The 21513-nt window shown below is 41.1% G+C and overlaps 1 protein-coding gene across 3 annotated transcripts in view; it reads left to right on the top strand.

Annotated features, from left to right (window-relative positions):
• Positions 1-16034: 16034 nt before the first annotated feature.
• Positions 16035-21513, top strand: part of EML4 (EMAP like 4) — a 156208-nt gene continuing 150729 nt past the window's right edge. For all 3 annotated transcript variants that reach the window (XM_032652069.1, XM_032652067.1, XM_032652068.1), the window contains exon 1: positions 16035-16327. Coding sequence is in view for 2 of the 3 variants with exons in the window: in XM_032652067.1 (XP_032507958.1) it covers positions 16303-16327 (25 nt within the window). In the remaining variant the exon portion in view is untranslated. The remainder of the gene's footprint in view (positions 16328-21513) is intronic.

The raw sequence follows: 21513 nt of genomic DNA on the forward strand, positions 1-21513 counted from the left end.
CGTGGTTTGATAAATCTCCCTGGCTTACTACTTTAGTTTCCACCTTGTTAGGGCCCCTCATTATTTTATTGTTGCTCTTAACTTTTGGACCATGCATTCTGAATCGCCTGATAGCCTTTATTAGAGAACGCATTAGTACGGTACAAGTTTTAATGCTAAGGCAACAATACCAAAACTCGCAAAAAGAAACTGAAATTCCATGATTGAAATTAGTTACAAAAAAAAAGGGGGGGAATGTGGGGCCTTTAGGGACTTTCCACCCCCTCACTTGTTCCCGTAAACCAATTCTTCTCCCTATCGTGCGCCACTCCTTCTCCCTATCGAAACCAATTCTTCTCCCTATCGTGCGCCACTCCTTCTCCCTATCGAAACCAATTCTTCTCCCTATCGAAACCAATTCTTGGAGTTTTTCAGTTGACGGGGACTTGCCAGACAGCGGGTAATTTTCCAGTTGCCCGTAACAGGTATACGCCCTAACCGCCACAATGAACAGACAACTATAACGGCCAGAAGGTGGGACAAAAGTTCCTAAGCCAATGAATTCAAAAGTCACCACATTTACCCAATCATTGTGAGAATATACCCGCCCTATGAGTAAATAAACCTATAAAAAGTATGTGATTCCGCTTTTAGGGGTTCCCCATCGGCCTCCTGCGTGAGGTTCAGGGAACCCCGGTGCATCGGCTCCTAATAAACCTCTTGCGTGTTGCAGCGGCTCTCGACTCTTGGCGGTTCTTGGGCGAGTTGGAATCCCTCGTAGACCGTTTGGGTCTAACAATAGCAGCATTATTCATAATAGGCAGAGTAGAAACAACTCCAATGTCCATCAACTGATGAATGGATAAAAAAATTAGTATACTCCTACAATGGAATATCATTTTGTTATAAAAGAAATGAAGTGCTGATACATACTACAACATGAATGAACCTTGAATAAGTAAAAGAAACTAGACACAGAAGGTCACTTATAGTATGATCCCAGTTGGTTGCTAGGGCCTGGGCAGAGTTGGGAATGGAGAGTGACGGCTAATGGGCCCAGAGTTTCTTCTGAGGGACATTTAAATGGTCTGGAATTAGATAGTGATGGTTGTTGCACTATTCTGATTATACTGAAAACAACTCAATTGTATGCTTTAAAAGGTTGAATTTTATCGCATGTAAATTATATCTCAAGCTGTTATTACAAAAATTATATATATACGAAAGCAGAACAAAGCAAAACAAGAAAAAAGTTGTATCCCAAAGTGGAAAGCCGGGAAGAGAAAACCATACAATTCTCTTCTGCCCCCCTCCAAGCTCCCCCTCTCCCACTGCCAGGCTCTCATCTCTGCTCCCCTGTGGACATCTGTTTCATTCTTGTCTCTGCATTGCAATTTTAAAGAGTTTTTTCTTGAATGTTCTAAAGATGGAAGGTGGACTATGTCTTTAGTGGCAACTCTTTTTATGTTCTTAAGGATCCAAAGAAACGACAATCAGTTGTTATTGGGGATGCCCTGGACTGGTGGAGTAATCCCAATGCAGATGTTTTAGATGGAGATACTGAGGTTTTTGTTTAATAACACAAAGAGCCATTTTTATTGGGGGCAGGTGTACCTCTGTCCAGATTATTGTAATGTCTCATTTCCTCTGTTGATGGTCTGAATTAAGTAGTTGGGGTCTCAGGACTTGGGTCAAGAGGACTACAGGAGACTCCCATCCAGGAGGTGCGGCAAGCTCCCACACCACAGTGGTGGCTGAGAGCTAAGGAAGGGGACCGCCAGGAGGGAGCCCCTAGAAAGAGCCTTACAGGGGAACTTTAGGAGCAGTGATATCCAATATCCACTTTTACGTTTTCTGCACTGTAATTCCCTTCCGTGATCCTTCAGACTTCATGAAGTTTGTTAAAATTGCAGCCTTATGTTAGCGGCGTCATGGGAAATAGAAAGAAGGTTTTCATATTTCATGGTAAGGTAGATATTAGAGAGTGACAGCCAGCTGGAAAAGCTGTTATAAGATGGCCAGAGGTGACTGGGGAAGAATTCTAGAGCAGAGCTACTGAGTATAAGGTGACCAGTGGAAACCAGCATGGATTGCAGAATATGTAAATACCTGGAAAGAGGAAAGGAAGGTAATCCAATAAAGCTGGAAAATCTGGATAATCTCTTTCTCTCTCTCCATATGTATATAAATGTGTGTTGTGTGCGTGCGTGCATACGTGTATCATGTATTTATATCAACATTGGATTTATGTCATATACTTTTTCCCGTTATATCATGAGTTTTCTTAGTATCTTTAAATATTATTCAAGTATATAACAAGTATATAATGAATAATGACCTCTTGGTACCCTATGGTATGATTATGCTCTGATTTACTTAGCTAATTCCAATTATTGGACTTTTTTTTCATTTTTTCACTTTTGTAAATAACACTGCAGTGACATATTCTCCTTGGTGTATTAAAAAAAATTATTTCTCAAGATAAGTTCTCAGAAGTCTATTTTCTGTGCCAAATGGTATGAACGGTTTTAGCCTTTTGATATAGATTGACAAATTGCCCGTTGGAAAGATCATACCCAGAAGGACTCCATAACCATTACGCCCCCATATTCACAGGGTAACTTGCACATTTGGGGGATGAGCTGTGCTCATTTAAAGAGGCTAAATGTGACAGACACAGGAAGGCATTTGCTTGTTACCAAGAGATTTCACAGAGAAATATGTCTCAATTTCCTTGTCAAAAGAATTGCCTTTCTTTACTTCCACAATGGTCTTTCTTTAGCAGATTTGGCTGTGAGGAAACACTGATATTCCTTACAGAGAGAACTCTCTAGCTTCCCTTAAAGGAAGCTTATTCTTAATTCTCTCTCTACTTTGAAAGCAAGGTAAAATAATCTATCTTCTGGTGGCATGAGTGAGGGAAAACCTTGTCTCCGACTCTCTCAAGTTTATCCCCACGAGTAGGTAAGTATCTTGCCTCTAGGTAAATGCCTACTAGGTCTCACATAACATACTTGGAGTGATCGTGACTTTACATATCATTATGGGGAATATTGATGGCAAAGTGTAATGCGGGCATGGAGACCACTTACAGGACCAGACTGACGTATGTAACGTTGTCCACTAGAACATGATGAGTTTCAGGGCTGAATTGATGGCATAGCCATGAGAGGAACATTACAAGTGATGTGCTCACTAGCTGTCCTGGCTCTCCCTTAAGTGCGTCCCTCAGTCCAAGGATAACCACGGGCAGCTCTGAGGCCCCAGCACCCCAAGTGTGCAGGAGCATGTAGGGCACAGTCCACTCAGAAACATCTACCATGTTGTTGAGCCTGCTTCCAAACAGGAGCAAACTGTTCTCTGTAAACCGTTCAATTTCTCTGACTTCATTCATTCATGGGAAGTAGTTCTCTAGAATTCACTAGAGCTCCATTCTGCACTTTCAACACTTGACGTCACAAATCCTCCACTGAGAAGATGTGAAAACTAAGCAAGAGGTTTAGTTGCATCTCCTGAATCGTAACTAAATCATGAAAGAACGTGGACTGGTGCTTTACATTTCCTTTTATTTGTTTTATTTGTTCTCAACAATACTGTTGCTGACTACCAAAGTAATGCGTGTGCATGGGAGAGATAGACAGAAGTACAAAGAATAAAATAAAAATCACCCATACTTCTAGAACCCAGAGATTGCCACTATTAACATTTTGGTACATGTTTTTTCCCACTCTTTTATCCATAGATCTATAGACATACAGTCATCTCTTTTGTAATCCTGAGATCATACAGTATTATTCTGCAATCTCCTTTTTCTCTGTTGTAGGTTGTTTTTGTGTTTACACCATTAAAAGTAATATTTTGAGGAGACTTGGTAGATAAAGCTTTGTATGTAGCTCTGATTATTTCCTTTGGGCTTATTCCTCAAAGTGAAGTTGCTGAGTTAAAGGCAGTCACATTTTAGGGCTTTTGATAAATAGTACTAACATACCCTCCAGAAATATGGACCATTTTCCACACCTATTAGCAGTATGTGAGACTACCTGTTTACCTGCCTCCTCATCTACACTAAACAGAATTCTTTTAAAGAGAAAATTTCCAAACTGATTTCTGGCAAATGGTATCTCATCTTAATTTTATTGCTTTTTCAATTCTTCTTCTTAAACAGAATTATTGGTGATCTGTATTGCTTCCTTAGTGAAATGCTTGTTCGTGCCCTTTGCCATTCCTACATTTCTTGACCTGCCAACGGGCCACTTGATGAGCCTGGTTTTGTGCAGAATCCTGGATGACTGAGACTGGCACTGATGAGAAGATGCCTTTCTCTCACCTTGTCCCTGGGAGGCCCCTGAGGCTCTTCCACAGAAATGGCTTCTCACTCTTGGATGAGAATGGTCCATCTCACACCATGGTACCTGGGTCATATCTCACTGCACAGGCTGGTGCCAAAATGCCACCATTTTGGAAAGAAGGTTTCAGGTCTGAGGTAATCTCATACCCATTTTAGTTCGTAGACTAACAGATTAATAGATCTTCCCAAAACTTCAGCTGTCACGGTTTCAATGGAAGGAAAGTGGCCAGGGAGGCCTTATCTGGAAATTACCATTCAGCTGAGTGCAAATTCCCAAGACCCAAGAATGAAACACCCCTATTGTGACTGGAAGGACTTTGATGATGAGCACCACTGGCCTGTGCAACTGGAAATGTTCTGCATTAGACCATTTCCACCTCAATCAAGCACTCAGTGTGGGCAAAACCAAGTTTTAGATTAGGAGGAGGGTGAGGAATGATATAAAAATTTCTTGACCACCTATCTGGAGACACACATACTCATGTGCCCACAAATGCATTCTGTTTGCATGTATTGTTTACATAAAATCACTAACAAAAGAAACTAAACGGAATGACATGATCAAAAGCAAATTATTCATTTTATATTTCTTTCTATCTTTTCCCAAAAATAATTTCTAAAGGCAAATTAATACAGTAACACCCATACAGCTTACTGCTCTGATGAACCTATGATAGGCACTCAGACTACCTCCCTTAAGTTTGCAGACAAAAAGGAAACTGCTTCTTAAACTCATTGGAAAAGCTTTACGTGCTTTAATTACATCCATGAAGAATCATAAACCAGGGATGGGAAATCTCCAGGTCTTTAATCTTATTATTATAGAGCACGTGTTTCACTGAGCTTAAGAACCACTCATGACTTCCTACTTTTCTAGTTACAATTTATCTTTTACATGCCGGTTCTTTACTCATAGACTTCTGACATTTGGAGAAAGATTGATAATAAAATAAATCTTACATTTTATGGTTTTTGTTATTTAAATCAGAGGCCATTTTAACTTTATGCTTTTATAAGATTTCTTTACAAGGTTTTGATCATGTATTTGGTCATTTAGCTATTGGATTTAAAATTTGGTGTTTCAGGGCTTCCCTGGTGGTGCAGTGGTTAAGAATCTGCCTGCCAATGAAGGGGACATGGGTTCGAGCCCTGGTCCGGGAAGATCCCACATGCTGCAGAACAACTAAGCCCATGCGCCACAACTACTGAGTCTGCTCTCCAGAGGCTGCAAGCCACAACTACTGAGCCTGCGTGCCACAACTACTGAAGCCTACAAGCCTAGAACCCGAGCTCCATAGCAAGAGAAGCCACTCCAATGAGAAGGCCGTGCACTGCAACGAAGAGTAGCTCCCACTCGCCACAACTAGAGAAACCCAACGCAGCCAAAAATAAATAAATAAAATAAGTAAATTTATTTTTAAAAATTGGGGGCTTCCCTGGTGGCGCAGTGGTTGAGAGTCCACCTGCCAATGCAGGGGACACAGGTTCAAGCCCTGGTCCAGGAAGATCCCACATGCCGCGGAGCAACTAAGCCCATGCGCCACAACTACTGAGCCTGCGCTCTAGAGCCCGCGAGCCACAACTACTGAAGCCCACGCGCCTAGAGCCCGTGCTCCGCAACAAGAGAAGCCACCACGATGAGAAGCCCACACACCACAACGAAGAGTAGCCCCCGCTCACCACAACTAGAGAAAAGCCTACACGCAGCAACGAAGACCCAACACAGCCAAAAATAAATTAATTTTTTTAAAAAATTGGTGTTTCAAAGCACCACAGAGTAGTGAATTTCTAGAAATGTGCAATCAAGATATCACCTAATGGTAGAGCTGAAATTAAGTTTCTAGTTAATCAAACTTGGTTTTTATCAGATTATCCACAATATGGGACAAAATAAATATGGAGGAGGAATATTTGACTTAGCTCTGTATGGGATATAAATTAGTAGAGGAAAGAATTTTCTGAGGAAATTAAGAAATTAATAAGGATAAGAAATTGTAATTTAGGGAATGGCTGTTACATTAGCTTATAGTACAAACAAACTGAAAAGTGGAATAAGGAGGACAGTAGTGTGGGGCGGGGAAAAAGCATCTACTAGGTAACTAGTGAGAGTCTAGGAAAATCAGGTTCTCCAGCCCAAGGAGGAAGCGGGAGAGAGGATTGGTAACCCTGGCTTGCAAGCATACTCAGGTACCCCAATTCTAAAAATTTGTGTCTTTATCATGCTTCGGCTCCAGTTAATTCTCTGCTTCTGCTCTTCTTCATTCATTAAGCAAACATTTATTGAGCACTTGCCATATGCCAGGTGCTTGTCTAGTGAACAATACAAAGTCTTGCCAAAATTCTTTAAACTCTAGCCTACATTTTCTTCTTTGACTTTCACACCAGCCTCTCAGTCTCCACCCCGCCCCCCAACCTGATTTCTTTCCCACTATCATGATAAAACAGCTCTCTAAAGACCAGTGACCTCCTAATCACTACATCGAGTGCCCCTTTCTCAGTTCCCATCTTCCTTGGATTCTGTAGCATTTAATAGCATCTAATTTCCATCAGTTTTTAAAACTCTTGTCTCTTTTGGGCTCTGTAATATGACACTAGCATGATTTGCCTTCTATGACTGTTACTGCTTTTTCCCTGACTCGTTCTCTTGCCTCTTAAATTTTAGTGGTCCTTCCATTTCCACACATTGTTCACTTCCATTTTCTCTCTCTCAAATCTTTTCCCTTGGTAATTTCTCATGGCTTAAATCATTGGCTCTATTTAGAAGTATCCTAAATCTATATTCCCAGACCTAGCCCCTTCCCAAACTTGAATCTCACATTTCAAACTGTGTGCTGGAGGCTTCCATCTGGGCATCTGCTCATGGTGCCAGTGCAATCTGTTTAAAACTAAAGGTAGTATTTTTTACCACACAAGGTTTTCAACTGAAAACAACAGAAACCCACTCTCGCTAACTCAAGCAGAAAACGAATTCACTGGGAAGATATCAGGTGGCTCACTGGGTCTACAGGGAAGCCAGAGGACCAAGCATGGAAAATGGGCAGGGACCCAGGCAGTCTAGGGCACACAGAGCACGGCCAAGTTCACTCCATAGGAGGAATCTGTTGAGGACGCTGCCCTCGAGCTGGCTTTCTCCGCACACCATCAAAGCTGGTCTTCAATATCTCAGCCACCTTCCAGCGTGGTCCCTAAATGTTAGTTTTTGTGTTATTCCCCCCAGACTCAAAGACCTGGGCTGGGGCTTCCAATTGGTCCAGGTCATGTGCCTGGACCCCAGCTGCCAAAGATGACTCCTGATTCCCTTCAGTTTCCCACAGAGGGAAAGGGGATCCGACACAGGCCAACCAAACAATGGCCATCGGGGCTTCCCTGGTGCTGCGGCGGTTGAGAGTCCGCCTGCCGATGCAGCGGACACGGGTTCGTGCCCCGGTCCGGGAAGATCCCACATGCCTAGGAGCGGCTGGGCCCGTGAGCCATGGCCGCTGAGCCTGCGCGTCCGGAGCCTGTGCTCCGCAACGGGAGAGGCCACAACAGTGAGAGGCCCGCGTACCGCAAAAAAACAAAACAAAACTGGGAGCTGAATCTAGATGATTTCTTTTACTCCTTTCTCTCCCTCAGCTTCTGAGGCAATGAGTCATCCAGGTTTGCAAGGATTTGTTTGTTGTTCTCATTTGTTCTTTTCCTTTACACTATTTTCTTCTTGGACCTTTCTGCAGCTCCTCCTCCCTCGTTACAGGCTTCAGATTGCATTCTCCACTTTCAGTGCCTCCTCCAATTTATCCCCCCGCAGGTTAATTTTTTCTACAGCAACACTTTGATCTTATCCTTTGCTGCTGAAACTACATTGTAGACCTCTCAGCCTGGCATTCAACGATCTCCACAATAGAATTCTAATGAGACAGAGAGGCAGACTGGTGCAGTGGAAAGTTCTTGACCTTCAGATGCGGATTGATACAGGTTCAAACCCCCATTTTCCCACTTTCTAGTTGTATATTTTTGAGGCTCATTTTCCTGGTCCAAAAAACGGGAATAATAAAACCTATCTCCTGGGGCATTTGTAAGTCAGCTTTGAAGGTTGGAATGGTGTTATGAGTTGTATTTAGGTTAAAACATCAACTCACAGATGCCTATGATGAACAATATTCAACTACAGACCTGTCTATTTCAAAACTTTAAGTAAGGTTGTCATCAATGTGGTTTTAAGGAAGGCACGTTAGGATCAGTATGCTACATGTTTTGGGAGTTAAGTGGAAATCTAACCAACATTTATAGCATTGTTCCTAATTTCAAACAGCTGACTTGCAAGTGACCTTTTGGAAATATTTTATTTGCAAGTGGAGAACATCCTGTGTTATTAATTTTGGGAGTTGAATTTCCCTGACTGGCCGCTTTCCACTATAACATTGCTATTTTGAAGTATTTCCCTGCAGAATTTCAATTTTGTGAGAGGCTGCTATGAATTCCTTAAGGGGAAAAAGTATATCGTTAGGGTGGACAGATGAAAATTATTAGCTATTATTTCTAAGGCTCACCCAGCATTCTGTAAATGTGGTGAAGCTCTAGCACATAAAAAGAAACTTTAAAATTTGTTCCACAAACTCAACCAGCCCCACTTCATGGCATAAATTCTGGGTCAGCACTGGGAAAATCCAGCTCTGCAGCCCAGGCTGGGTCTTCTCTCTGCTAGTCATGAATGGCACCATCAGAGTGACCAAATTAACCTCAGTCAGCATTCGTTCACTCCCTCATGTATCCACGCAGCAAATCCCCCTCAGTCAGGCGTGTTTGCTGAACCCCAGAGTGTAGATTTCAGTCTCATAAACTCTTGCCAAGAATTTACAGCACTGTTAATTGCTTGATTTTTTTCCCCTGAGGTCAGTAAGACTTCAGGTTGAAGATAACAATGGTACCAAGATTGGTAAAAGTTATTTAATAAGCATGATATTTTAAACCAGTCTCTGCAGATACAGTTTGTGGGTATGTGAGTTAATATGCACTGCAATGCATTTTTTGTCTCTCTAATGTTTTTTAAAATGAACACATGTTAATTATATGATTAAAATAATACTTATGATTATTAAGTATTATTTTATGATTAATAGTATGATATGATATACTTAAAAGTGAAATCCCCTGTAACTCTCCCTACATTTTCCTTCCCCCACTCAATTTCACTTCCAGCGGCAACTACTTTTTAACACTTTGGGGTATATCCTACCACACTTTTTTTTCTTTTGAAATAAGTTTAAAGTTATCCCTAGGCATTCCTTATGGTTAGAAGCTAGAACAACATTGCCATTTAGCCTCTGACAGACCTTGGAACTCTTCCATACATTGCTTATGTTAAACATATTATAAAAACAAAGAACTAAAAGAACCCTTTTCCCCCCACTTAGATATTGTTAATTTCTGATTCTGAAGGCCAAAGAAAAACATTTAAGTTTTTTTCTCTACCATATTTATGCTTATGTGGACTATATATTTATATAATCTACACAATTCCATGACCATAGGGTTTAGTTTTAAAAATAACATTAAGACAATGAAATAAAAGCGGAAAGCCCAGCATACTTAAAAAAAAAAACAAACCCAAACTTAATTGCTTTTGATGTCACTTTAAAAATGTCTGAGGGAGAGAATGTCAAGAAACCAAAAAGAGTTTCTAGTTACCTTTCAAGGTCATCTAGCTAAGGAGAGCAAAACAAAGAAACCATTATAGGAATTTTTATTTTTCTTCAAATCTTAGGTCAAGGCTTTGACAACAGGTGTTGTGTGTCTTCACAAGTATTCTGAAACCCCTCCCACAATAATCCTATTTTGACGTAGAGGGGAAGGTAGCTAAACACGGAGTCAAGATTCTGTGTATGAAGAAACTTTTTAATTTTTATTATTTGAGAGCTATATTTAGCCCTTTGCAATAACTGAGCTCCTAAAAACTGGTGCCTATTTTTACACTTGAATTAAATTGCACTTAAAGGGTTCAAAGTAAGGGGTAAGGAGAACTCTGTATTGAAAATAATCTAAAGATAAATCTTTTGTTAGAGTGAAAGCTCCAAATAACCACCCAGTAATTGGTAACTGTTTAGTATATTGGATTTTTATGTGTGTTTCACGATAATGTGAAGCTATATTTTCATTTTGAGGGATTTATGTTAAATCTTTCACTTTATTATAGTAGTATTAGTTTACAAGATCTAATTTGATAAATATAATACAAAAAAATTAATACTGGCTGCTTTAAAGCAATTGGGCATTCGTTGTTGAAATAATGTTTTCAGAGTTCTATGTTTGTTTGATATTCACTAAATATCAAACAGCTACTCTGTAATAGGCACTCAGTATATAATGGTGAGTAAAAACAGATCCAATGCAAGCCTACTTTTAATAATATCAGCAGCTAATACTTACTGAGTACTTACAACATATGGGGCCCTGTTCTAAGGGCTTTTCATGTATTATCTCATTGCAGCCCCCCAGCATTCTAGAAGTAGAAATAGTATTATCCTCATTTTACAGATGAAAAAACTGAGGCACAGAGAGATTTGGTAATTTGTCCAATGTTACATAGCTAGTAAGTGGTGGAGCTGGGATTTCAATCTAGGCAGTGTGACTCCAGAGTCTGCACTCTTAAGCACTGGGATGTACTACCTCTCCCATTTTCTAAAAGCTCTTCTTGTAGTGTACAACCTAATGGGTAAGATACTAATTGAATAATCATTTAAGTAAATGAAAGATTATAACTCAGATAAATGCTATGAAAAGGAATATGGGAGAAACTATTTGGGTCATTGTTACCAAAATGTTTCTTTTTTCTTTCTGGTTACACAGACTATATTTCCTAGCCTCCCTTGCAGTTCAGTGTGGTGATGCAACTACTTCCGGATCATGGAATGTGGATGAAAGTGAGGTTCATACTTCCACGTCTGAACCATAAACTTCCTGACTGACTCCCCCTGTTCTTCTACCACCACCCCTATCTGCTGGCTGAAAAGTGTGGACTAACACAGAAGCAGCCTTGAATGACTCCATGGAGCAGAGTCCCTGATGATATGCACTGGATAGTGATAAGAGTAAACAACAAATTTATTATATTAAGCCAACTGAAATTTTGGGATTGTTTTTAATAGCAGTCAGCCTATCTTGAATGCAGAAGATGAAAACTTGAAGTTGAATGCTGCTGTAAAGAAAAAAACCTAAAACATATTGCTTTGAATTTGAGGTTGGGTCAGGGATGGTGTGGAAACAGATATTAGAGGTTGGAATACTCGAGAGTCTGTTATGTCGTGGCAAAAGATTTGCTACAACTGTTGCTTGTGACAACTTAGAAGATGGCACACTACTTGCCTAGCAGGCCTAAAGCTCTTGAAGAAGTTTTTGGAAAGAGGGAGGTAGTGTGTGTTAGCTACTATTTCCTAACTTTAGTAAAGCATTACAACAAAGAGAAAAGCTCAAGCAAGAATTGGCTGGTTTGTAAGCAGGAGTAAAAGAGTTAGAAGAAGTCCAGAAATTTGGGGAATAAAAGATTAGAAAGCTGACTACTTCTAGACACCGAGATAAGAAACAAAATATTAAAAACCTTTGAGTAGCAAAGGTCCAGTTAGACCCAGACTGACTGCAAAGACCTGATTAAGAGTGTGGTCTTCCCATCCAAGTTTAACGGCGTAAAGATAGCCGCCATTAAATTGAGAGAGAGAGAGAGAAACTGGGGAAGAAAAGCAAAGACATAAATCATGCTTGAGAGTTACGTATAGTAGAGAACTTTGGGTGTGGCACATGTTGCTGACTGGAAGCAAACAGATAAAAAGTCTACCAAGTTTTTGAGTGAATCATGTTCTCAAAGAAATGGTTTGATTATTTGAGTTGAAAGTAATCTTTGGATTTCATATTTGCACCAATAGGAAGTGAGCTGAGCAGCCTATGAGGAAGGTATATTCCCCAACACCCTCTTTGTAGAATAGCAAAGCTAGGGGCCCTGGAGTACAGTGGATAAGGGAGTTCCTTGGAAAGAAGAGTAAGATTTAAGCAAAGAACTTTCCTTACACTTCATAATATCTATCCCAGCAGAATTCTGTAATTGCTGTGGATGAGTGACTGCCGTATTTCTCCTCCCATTTGTCCTTTTTCTGAGTGAGGATTTATTTCATTTTTCCTGTCCTTTCCTGTATGTTTGTTTGTTTGTTTTAAATAAACTTTTGGTTGACTTTATTAGTTAGGATGAGCATGGATTACTTTTGTAAAAATAAAAGTAGCTAAAACAGAGGCATACTTAACATGAAATTAATGAAATTTAAGCTCTAAGGGATTTCTTCCAAGGCTCCAGGAAAGTGTCTTTCCACTACAACCTCTACTTTATCACATTTCCCTGATGTCAGGTGGTGTTGGAGTGACCCTGGATATTTTGGGTATCTGGCTAAGGGAAAGTTGAGTTGGGGATACGTTTAATTTCAGGCTTAATGAAACATAATTACATGGGTTACAGTCACATTTAGTTAAGTTATTGCTGGCCGTCTTTATTTAGCAACAGATTCCAGGAATATTCCTATGGCCCCCTGCACTGATTCACCTGGCATCCTGTCATGGAGGTTACAGGGCTAGAGGTTATAATGTGATATGAACACATGGCTGGCACTGGAAGTATGTGGGTAGTGTGGGAGAAACAAGGTTTGAAACATAAAGAGCCAGAAGCTAAGTCTAGGGAAAATCCTTCTAAATCCTTTTTAAATTCACCATACACTTTATTTCTTTTCTTTTTTTTAAAAAGGGAATCACATGAAGTGGTATTAACCAGAATTCCTGTGGCAATATTACAAACAGCCTATATGATATGTGTGAAGTGGATTTTTAGGCATCCCAACTGTCAAAAATAAAGACAAATTTGATCAACCATCAACTAGAGGAAAAACTAAAGTTCTTTTGTCCTCTCTATTAAAAACTCACTATCATATTCATAACACTGATCTCATAGGCTTGCTGTGACATTGAAATGGGGTTAGACATACAAAGTACCTGGATACAAAACCTTTCATATAGCTGGATCCCAGTACATAACATCTATTAAAAAAAGTTTTGCACGCAGACACAGAAGAGCAGCTGTCAGAACTGAGGTTGTCTCAAATATTAAAAAAGTATTGGAGATATGTTGGGCATTTAATTAAATGTCACATTTCTCAATTTTGTAATGTTTATAGTATTTACAGTCTTCTTAAAATGTGTAATGTATTGTGATTTCTTTTCTTAGTCTAAAGAAATACTCCATTTAACCTAATTTTGTATCTGTACATTTTATATTAGTTTTTCTTAAAAGTGCCCCGCAAATAGTAAATGCTTCAGGCACCACAAAACATGGATCTTTCTCCGAATTAAAAATATACATATATGTGCTGTATGTCAATTATATCTCAATAAAACTGGAAGAAAAAATAAAACTGGATCATATTCTTCTTTAAAAATTTTGGCAGTTTCTTAAAAAACTGAATGTACAGCTACCATACAACAAAATAACCCAATTCCAGGGTATTTATCCCAGAGAAATGAAAAGTATGTTCACAAAAAATACTTGTACATGAACATTTATAGCAAACCTATACATAATAGCCCTGAATTGGAAACATCCCAAATGTCCTTCAGCAGGTGAACGGTCAAACAGTGATAATCCATACCATGGAATTCTCAACAATAAAAAGAACAAACTCTTAGTACTCACAATGACCTGGATGAATCTCCAGAGAATTATGCTGAGTCAAAAAAGCCAATCCCAAACTGGTACATATTATATGATTCCATTGAAATGACATATTTATAGAAATGGATTACAGGTTAGTGGTTGCCAGGAGTGAAGGAGGGGGTGGTATCAGGAGAAAAAAAGCCGTGTTTATAAAAGAAAACTTGAGAGATCCTTGTGCTCATAGAAATGATGGAAATGTTTTGTATCTTGATTGTATCGGTATCAATATCCTGGTTGTGATATTGACTATAGTTTTGTAAGCTATTACCATTGGGAGGAACCTCGGTAAAGGATATTCTAACAAATACATGTGAATCAACAATTATTTCAAAATAAAAAGTTTAACTAAAAAATGTGTATATATGTATGTATACCAATATAACAATGCAAATTCTTATTCTTTTAATTGATGTAAGGCAGAAAGTTTTGCATGCAGACACAGAAGAGCAGCTGTCAGAACTGAGGATGTCTCAAATATTAAGCGATTAGACTTGGTAGCATCATACAGATATGAAAATGTCCATAGCAAAGGAAACACTGGGTAAATAACTTAATTTTGAAGAAACAGAAAACTTTAGACACCATTTTGTCTGTAATCTGAATTTATCTTGGCTGCCTTATGGCCATTCTCCACATAGTATGGTATTCAGAAGACACACAGGTCTGATATCCAAAGAAGACATTTAAAGTAATTTAGATTTTGGGGGCAAGATTTTTAAAGAGGCACCAAAGGGAAGAAGTATACTGCAAGACAACAAAAAAATGTTTAACAATCCTTTCAACCATCTAATTCCTCTAAGTCCCTCTCATGACAGTTGCTACTTCATTGTTCTCATCTCCCTTTAGTACCTCCCTCTCTCCTGCAACTCTGTCTACAATGACTCTTATTCTCTTCTAACTCAGCTCTTTATTATTGTATAGATCAACTTAGTTCCTGGGCACCTTACATTTCTTCTCAGTAACTAGTACTCTGATCCACAAAACCTAGTCCCAAGAGGGACTTGGGAAATCACTAGAAGGTCTTTAGAAGGATGGAGAATGTGGGTTGGGGAGGGAGGAGGAAGAAGAACGCTGTGTATACTTAACAGGTTTTGGTTACAAGTCCAGTCCTCCCTTTTGCAAATGAATAAAGTGAGGTCCAAATAAGTTTAGTGACTTGACAGTCACCTACTGAGTCACATGGAGTTGGGCCTGGAATTCAGGCTTACTTCATTTCAACCCTTTGTTATAGTTCCCTAGTAGGCAATCCTATGATATCCCCGATAAGGGGTGGCTTTGCATCCCTGGTGGAAAAAACACCAGGGGGATTAGGAAGCCTAGGTTCTAACTTTGCTTCTACCAGGCTCCATGAGCTTGCGCAGTTCATGTCTTTTCTAAGGCTCAGTGTCCTCCCTGAAGGGGAGGCAAGATGAACTCTTGGGTCCTGTCCAGTACTAACATTCCTTGCTTCTGGTATGTCTTAGGCTCTGCTGTGTGCCTTGGGTTGTGGCATGGTGGCCTTGAGCTAGTCAAGAAGACTCGCCCTCATTTGTCCCTCATCCTACTGGAGCAAAGGGAGAACCCGGGAAATTTGGACCTCTCCCCGCACTTGGTTGCCTCTTCAGTGTTCTAGGACACACGGGGTGACCATCTCCTGTTACAGGGGCTCCAAACGTAAGCTCCGATGGGTCTCCGCGGACTCCCCAGGGGCTGCGAGGAAAAGGAATCCCTAGAAGCTCCTGAGGATCCCATGCCGGAGGTCTCCCCTTATCCCCACCCATTCGGAAGCAGTTTCAAGCCCCAAGTCCCAGGCCCTCAGCAGGCCCATCGCGCAAGCGTAGCCACCCCTCCCGAGCGCGGGGGGCGGAACCCGAGGCCGAGGCAAGGTGAGAGGGAAGGGTCGGCAAGACCCCGCCTCCGGGTCGTCACGTGGGAGGCGGAGTCGGAAGCGTGACGGCGTACGCGGGGGTGGAGCTACCGCTGCGCGCGGGCGCGGGGGCGGGGCGCGGCGGGGCGCTCGCGGCTGCTGTCTGGGAGGGAGGCCGGGCAGGCGGCGGAGCGGAGCGGCGCGGCTCTCAACCTGACGGGGAAGTGGTCCGGGCGTCCGCGGCTGACTGCCCCGTGGTGGACGGACGGACGACGGAGGCGGGAGGTGGGAGCCGAGCCGGGCGCCCGAGAAAGCTAGCGGGTCAGGCTCAGCGTCGGAGACCCTAGTCGGTCCGCTGAATGAAGTGCCCGCCCCGCTGAGCCTGGAGCCCGGCGCTTTCCCCGCAAGATGGACGGTTTCGCCGGCAGCCTCGGTGAGTACGGCTGGGAGTCCTCCCTCTCCTGCGCAGGGTGGGAACCTTGTTCCCGCCACACGCAGCCCGGGCCTGCTCTCCACCCTGCCCCTCGGGATGGCGGCACTTCCACTGCACATGTTCCCCTCGAGCCTGCTGCCCTTCTCCGGGCTCCGGTGGACTCAGAACCCCTCCCCCCATGCCAGCCCTCCTCAGCAAGACCCTCCTTTCCTCCCAGCGTCCTCTTCAGTGCGGGGCCCTTCTTCACCGTAGTGGGAACCCCTTCCCTCAGCGCGGCCCCCCAAAGCTGGTACAGCCCTCCCCATACACTCACGGCTCCCCCCTTCAGGGTTAGGACACCTCTTTCTCAAACCCTGACCCCTTTTCTGGGTACAACATTCCTCCCCCTTCCCACATACCGAGCTCTCTTTCAGGTTGGGGACACCCCTTACCCACGCAGAGGCTCCCTTTTAGGGAAGGGACCCCCATTCCCTCTTCAGGAGGGGGGCACTCCCCCCCGCCCCACCAAGTACTCACTTTAAATTTGGAGTCTTCTTTTAGGTATTTCTCAGAGTAACTGACAACTTGCCTTCACTCCCTCCACTTCTCTGAACATTTTGCAGTGGTGGAGAGAACCAGAAGCACTGAAGCATCATTTGCCTAATACAGGAAAGGAAGAGGTGCATCTGTGTTGGGGGACCCTCTTTATTTTTATTTATTTATTTATTTTAACATAAGTGGGGTTTTAAAATTTTATTTATTTTATTTATTTATTTTTGGCTGTGTTGGGTCTTCGTTGCTGCGTGCGGGCTTTCTCTAGTTGCAGCGAGCAGGGGCTACTCTTCGTTGCATTGCATGGGCTTCTCATTGCGGTGGCTTCTCGTTGCAGAGCACGGGCGCTAGGCATGCGGGCTTCAGTAGTTGTGGCTTGCGGGCTCAGCAGTTGTGGCTCGCGGGCTCTAGAGCACAGGCTCAGTAGTAGTTGTGGCTCACGGGCTTAGTTGCTCCGCAGCATGTGGGATCTTCCTGGACCAGGGCTCGAACCCGTGTCCCCTGCATTGGCAGGCGGATTCTTAACCACTGTGCCACCAGGGAAGCCTGGGGACCCTCTTTAAAAGAGGAGTGAAAGCAGAACTATGCTTGCTGGCTCTGCACGCATGCTGGGGAGAAGTAATCCTACCCAGTTAATCCATAGGAAAGGGGGCCTCTGACAGGGAAAGAAAGGATTCTCCATTTTTGGAATATGTTGTCTTTGTGGATTGGAGAAAGGGAAGTAGGCTGAAGTATCCTTTCAGTGTTCCCTTTCACCCAGATAAAGGTAATAAATTTTGTAACTGGCCAAGGGAATCAGAACTCAAGGCTGGTACTCAGTCTCCTATAATCTCTGTCTGGAATTACTATTCTTTGAGGCCATTGGAATCTGGTTACTGTAAAGATTGAGCTCAGCTGTCATGATGGTGAGAGAAAGTTTCTGCTTTGGTTGATACTGCAGTTAACGTGATACCTGCCGCTGGATTTGTATATTGAGTATTTTATGTGGAGGTAGATTGTATTCAGATGCCTTTCTTTGCATTTCTTGATAATAAATTCCTAGTTGGTTAATGTTCATGGATCAGTGCATAATCTGGCCATAGGCCATACTTTATTCAGACACACTGAGATTAAATGGGTTTTTAAAAATCTAGACTTCCCTGGTGGCGTAAAATCTAAAATAAAAAAGTAGGTTAAAGAGCAATGGACCCATTATAGGTATTAAATAGTAAAAACCATAATTTTGGCCTTGACTTTCTTTGGGGAAAAACACACACACTTTCTTTGGGAAACACACACACAAGTACTTTGAGAGTGGAAATCCTAAAATAGGAGGCAACTGAGTGTTACTCTTTCCTCCCCAAAGGCACCTGTTGTCCATTATCTAACCTTTGATGTCTTATAATTCCTTACATTGTGAAGTTGTTTCATTCTTGGGCTCCTTTTAAAGAGGGATCAACTTTTCACTGCTTTTTTTTTCTTTAAGCCTTATGCCTGGATTTATTCTCTAATCATATTGGACTGAAAGACTTGGCCTTTATGTTCACGAAGAGGTGATCATATACTTAGCCAAAAAACTGAGTGTCTTGGGGGATGTGGTGGGACTGAGATATCTCTGAACTGTAGGCTCCTCAGCCTGTAGGAATGGCGGGATCACTGCTCAAATTAGAATCAGCTTTTACTTCTTTCCTGTTGGTTCTGAGGACGTCGAAGGCTTGCGGAAGCTTCATCTTCTGTGTTTTGTGGGAGTCTTTCTCACTAATTTAAGTTTATTTTGAAACAGTGGATATCCTTGTTAAACAGCTATCCCTTCTTATCCAGTTCATGAGGCAACTGATAGGAGAGACTGAGAGATGAAGATGAATTTTAGTTGAGGCTCCCACTTTTCATCAAGAACATTATAGCTGACCCTGGTGTTGAATTTTTTTATTCATTTGATAATTTTTTTATTTATTTGATGCCATCCTTGGATGGTACCTTGATGAGACTTCCTTTCTTTAAGTATGGTGTTGGTCAGGAGCAGGGGATATACCTGTATTTAAAGAGAGGAACCTATGTCAGCTGGGGGGCAAGAAATGGTTCCTGGCAGTATTTTTGGAGCTGCTTCTCATGAAGATACTTCTCGGCAGGAGCTCTGTGCTTTCTCTTTCTGTCCCCCTTGAAAGAGTAAAACTAGGCCCCATCTTAATTGAAACCTTAAAGAGTTGGGAGTGAGGGAAGGGTAATGCTGGTATATTTTATTGGTAGTCTTTAAACGTAGCTTTACCCAGCTCTTGCCAAATTGCTTGTTTCTATTCCCTGCAGTTCATTAGTCTAGAGCTTAGAGTTACATTGATCTTTATTTTATCATCACGAGAGCCATGAATGTAAAGGCAAGCTCTTATATTCTAGTAGATGTTTAAAAACTTTTTTTAACCAAACAAGAATTCAAAACATGTGAAGTTCTTCTGGGGTCACAAGTACTGAAAACATTTATTCTCAAGGAAGTGTATGTGTGTGTCTCCTTTTATATACTAGATGAGTTCTTGAAAAAAAGTGTAAGAAAACTACACTTTTATAAGCAGGAAAGCTCAGTGCTTTGTAAACAAGGGTTATAGAGAAGCTCATTATTTAAGGGAATGTTATGGTGCATCATTTTATAAAGTGAAAAACTTTTAAAATTCAAACTGTACCCTTGATTGTTGTGTGTTTAGATAAGGAAAACACTATTATGTGCATTTTATAAGATGTCTAATGGCAATTAAAACTGTGTGTAGTGGTTTTGAAATCACTGAGAGGAACGTTAGGTGATTGTCTGTGGGTGATTGTGTTATATGTTCCACATAGAAATTATATACCTTTTGTATTTTTTTTTACATAAAAACAACTAAAGGATGCTTTTAATCTCTACAGCTGATGAATTTCAGGCAGTTTGGCTGGCAGGTGGTAGTACCGTTTACTTCAGGCAAAGTGTCTTTTAGTTCACGAATAGGGTAATATAAAAAAACAATACTTTAGAAACAATTTTTTTTTAATTTAGTGAGGGGAAAACAATCTATCTTGATGTCCTGCCTCCAAATCAGTTTAGAATACACACACATACATGTACAAAACATATATACAGTAAATATTTTAAATCTCAGGTCTATGTGCAAAAGTGGGAAACTTGATACAGCTTTTTTTGTTGATTTTCTTAAGGCAGGGGTTAGGTGCATTTCATGCTTAGTTTTTTTAGCATCTCTTTTTCTTAATAAAGGTTTTAATTTTAAGACTTGTCTTGGGATTAGCCTACAGGTTTTGTCTGTGTTTATGCTTTAAAGAAAGCATATTGTTAACCACATCAATTTTAACTTTTTCTGCTCCAAAGGTTAAAAGCAAAACTCCAAAACTTCTTTTTAAAGACAAATTGTAGTGGATGAAATTGTAGTGTTAGTATAAGAAATGTAACAGTCTCAGTGCAGTAGTAGTATGCTTCAGTTTATGAGATATTTTAAAACAATCTCTTTAACATCACAATATTAGAACTTATTTCTCATCTCACGTATACTCTTGCTTTCTTAAAGGAACAGTGTAGTATATGATTTTTAAATATTAATCTAGTCTAAAGCATTCTGTATATATTCATTCATATAAAAATGTTTCCCATGTAATAATATTGGGGAATGTTTTCCTAACTTTTAATTTCTTAATGGTTGTCTCTTGAAGGGCTCAAGATAGGCTTACGTTATAATATGGCAGGAGTAGTAACTTGTACATCTGTAACATGAGTTAGCTAGAGTATTTCTTAATGTGTACCTATTTTTGTGACATTCTTATTGCCCTTTAGGAGCTTACTGTCTGGTTTTAAATACATATCTAGAGATTAAAGTACCAGAAATGGGAGTTGAAGGGGGAAGCACCATTTAGAATGCAGTGCTATGTATCAAGCGTGTAACTTCTGAGAGACAACGTTTGGAGATTCTGAATTTATCTCTATAGAGACTGGCCTTTTAAAACCATGAAATAATTTATTTAGAAGTCCAAATACTAGGGAATGATATTACTAGGTCTTTTTCTGCTTTGTATTTAAGTGTGAATGGCATGTAGGACAAGTACCGTATTAATTTTATGTATATGAGTCCCTTTCTATTACATGTAAAACTTCAATATTTGTTCATAAGAAATATGACAGGGCTTCCCTGGTGGCGCAGTGGTTAAGAATCTGCCTCCCAATGCAGGGGACAAGGGTTCAAGCCCTGGTCTGGGAAGATCCCACATGCCGTGGAGCAGTGAAGCCCGTGCGCCACAACTACTGAGCCTGCACTCTAGAGCCCGCGAGCCACACCTACTGACGCCTGCGTGCCTAGAGCCCGTGCTCCGCAACAAGAGAAGCCACCGCAATGAGAAGCCCATGCATCGCAACGAAGAGTAGCCCCCGCTCACCGCAACTAGAGAAAGCACGCACGCAGCAAGGAAGAGCCAACGCAGCCAAAAATAAATTTAATTAATTAATTAATTAAAAAAAAAGAAATATGACAACATTTTGATTTTATTTTAAAATTTATTTATTTATTTATGGCCGCGTTGGGTCTTCATTGCTGTGCGGGGACTTTCTCTAGTTGTGGTGAATGGGGGCTACTCTTCATCGTGGTGCTTGGGCTTCTCATTGCACTGGCTTCTTGTTGCGGAGCACAGACCCTAGAGCACACAGGCTTCAG

This window comes from Phocoena sinus, chromosome 13, assembly GCF_008692025.1.
Source record: "Phocoena sinus isolate mPhoSin1 chromosome 13, mPhoSin1.pri, whole genome shotgun sequence".
NCBI lineage: Eukaryota > Metazoa > Chordata > Mammalia > Artiodactyla > Phocoenidae > Phocoena > Phocoena sinus.